General features: G+C 39.0%; 1 protein-coding gene across 1 annotated transcript in view; it reads left to right on the top strand.

Moving 5' to 3' along the window:
- Window positions 1-2,406, top strand: part of LOC111778873 — a 7,544-nt gene that overhangs the window by 2,397 nt on the left and 2,741 nt on the right. The window contains exons 4-8 of the mRNA XM_023658874.1: window positions 435-793; window positions 870-1,061; window positions 1,130-1,318; window positions 1,463-1,537; window positions 2,306-2,372. Coding sequence (XP_023514642.1) covers window positions 435-793; window positions 870-1,061; window positions 1,130-1,318; window positions 1,463-1,537; window positions 2,306-2,372 — 882 coding nt within the window. The remainder of the gene's footprint in view (window positions 1-434; window positions 794-869; window positions 1,062-1,129; window positions 1,319-1,462; window positions 1,538-2,305; window positions 2,373-2,406) is intronic.

Raw genomic sequence — 2,406 nt, forward strand, 5'->3', positions numbered from 1 at the left:
CCCCCCCCCCCCCCCCCTAACCCGGGAAAATGGTTGAATGATCAGTCTTTATTGATACTTCGTTCTAGTTTAATCAGTGTCCGGTCTAGATTCCAAGACTTAGAACAGCTATCTTTGAATGAAGCACCAAGGCATGTCAATAGTTCTTTCTGGAAGTGTTTGACAAACAATTTTAGGTAAAAATTGCATTTCATATTCAGCTTTTACCACCATCAAGAATGTGATTGACTTCTTCAGAATTATAGTCATGTTGAGAGTTAAGTCGCCAATTGTACTTACACAAATATTTAGATTTCCCATTATTTGAAGCATAGATTTGTTCCCACGTTTTAAACACCTGGAGTCCTATTCACTTAGACTACCTGTCCTTATTTCTTGGTGCATCTGTTGTTTTCTCTCAATTGTTCAATTTTATCTCAAACACCTAATGGCAGGTAAAGAAGATACTGTCGATCAATATGTTGAGTCGTTCAAATCACTACCTCTGCAAAATTCATCAGTTCATGATGGACAGCAGCATTTCCAACCATCTATTCCTCTGCCCTATGCATATGGCAATGAGCCAGGGCCAGTTGGTCCCGTGATCAATCTTGCAGATCAGCCTTTAGATTTTGCTCCTAGGTTTAATCATGACCATGGTCTAAGAGCGCATTCTGGCTTTGCTCGCAATGACTCAGCTGGATCCACTAGAGGCATTGATCCTGGTGTCCCTATGTCTTCCTTAAATTCATGGTCTTCTATTGCTCCTGGCATGGTTTATCCACCAATTCCTCCTATGGCTTCAGGAACACAGGTTGTGGATTTGTTTTTTGATTTTTTTGGTTCTAGATCATCAAGACAAATTCCTGAAAATTGTTATGAATTGTCAGCTTGATCCTCCAGTTGCTGTATCTTCTTCTGTTCCTGGACACACACCACCTCCATTTGGAAGCTTTGCTGGTTCTAGCATCACTCCTGCAATTCCTACTGCTGCTACTCCATTTCCTGGAGCTGCACTTCCTCCCACAGTCTTACCTGGTGATGCATATGGCATGTCAAATATGTCTGAACGTCCAAAAAAGGTAAATAACCACATGACCTCATATTGGAAATATGACAAACTGCTCGTTAACTGATCTTGTAACTTCAGGCTTCCGTGCCAAATTGGCTCAGAGAGGAAATCAAGAAAGCAGTGATCACAAGTTCTTCTGCTGACCATCCTAAGGAGGGTACAGAACTCATGGAGGAACAAGGAGTTGACAAGTCTTTTTCAAAGGAAGATCTAACTGATAGTAAAAGTATTGATTCATCTAGGTCAGCTGAAGAAGAAGATGATGAGGTTCTATATAATATTTTGTTTTTAGAACGATTTTTAATGCTCTATTTTGTGGATGGGAGCTTAGAATGAGTACTTTGGATTAGTCGGATGAGACTTCCTCTATATTCTCTTTTGATTCTGGAGTTCATCTTTTGTGATATGCAGGATTTTGTGGAAGAAGCTAGAACTGCAGCAATAAATCAAGAAATCAAGCGTGTGCTGACCGAAGTACTTTTAAAGGTAAATCTGACCTACATGCTTTTTAGAAATCAATAACCATTCTCAAATTTTGTTTCCTCAAATATTACCCGTCCATGTAATCACAGAGTCTGAACATTCTGGTAGATTTAGAAGAAACTTTGCGACATAAAAATCCCTTCTGGAAACCAGTTATTTGGTTGGAATTTGGTTCTGGGTTATGACTTTTGCAATGGGGATTGGAGTATCCACACGTGTCCATTTCTATCACAACGGATTTTGAATTCATGTTTCTATTTTGTAAATTTGCTAGGAAACTAAAATTACTCTCTCTGAAGTTGATGTACGTTGGATGTTCCATTTGGTTGTCATCCCGTAGTTAAGTTGGAATTTTTCTGGAGGAACGTGTCAAAGATTGGAGGGCTTTTTGATACTTTACAGTAGCTGCTGTTTACTAAGTCATAAGTTTGGTTGGAATTGGGAAAGAACAAAATAATTTTGGGTTCTGCTTGGGCTAGATTAAAAAATGTCTTATTAGTGTTGGTTTAAGCAGAGGTAATTTAGACCTTTGGCATCTTGTTTGCTTCAGTTGTGACTTGTTTAAAATTACCATTTGATGAGGGGAGGATACCGTGTTGGCCGTGCCTTTACTTAACAAATGGCTCTTGTCGAATGTGTGTGAGAACACGTTTATATTTATATGTCTGGTTTGAACTTATTCTGCAGCATAGGTGACTTAAAAAGTTGCTACAAAACATTTATTGTACGTAGTATTTTAAATGTATGCATCTTTGAATGATTTCTACACAGGTTACTGATGAACTGTTTGATGAGATTGCTACGAAAGTTCTTGATGAGGATGATCTTGCTGTCGAAGGTGACTATCTACGCGCTCTCTCTCTCTCCCCCCC

The sequence above is a fragment of the Cucurbita pepo genome, chromosome LG01, assembly GCF_002806865.2.
Source record: "Cucurbita pepo subsp. pepo cultivar mu-cu-16 chromosome LG01, ASM280686v2, whole genome shotgun sequence".
NCBI lineage: Eukaryota > Viridiplantae > Streptophyta > Magnoliopsida > Cucurbitales > Cucurbitaceae > Cucurbita > Cucurbita pepo.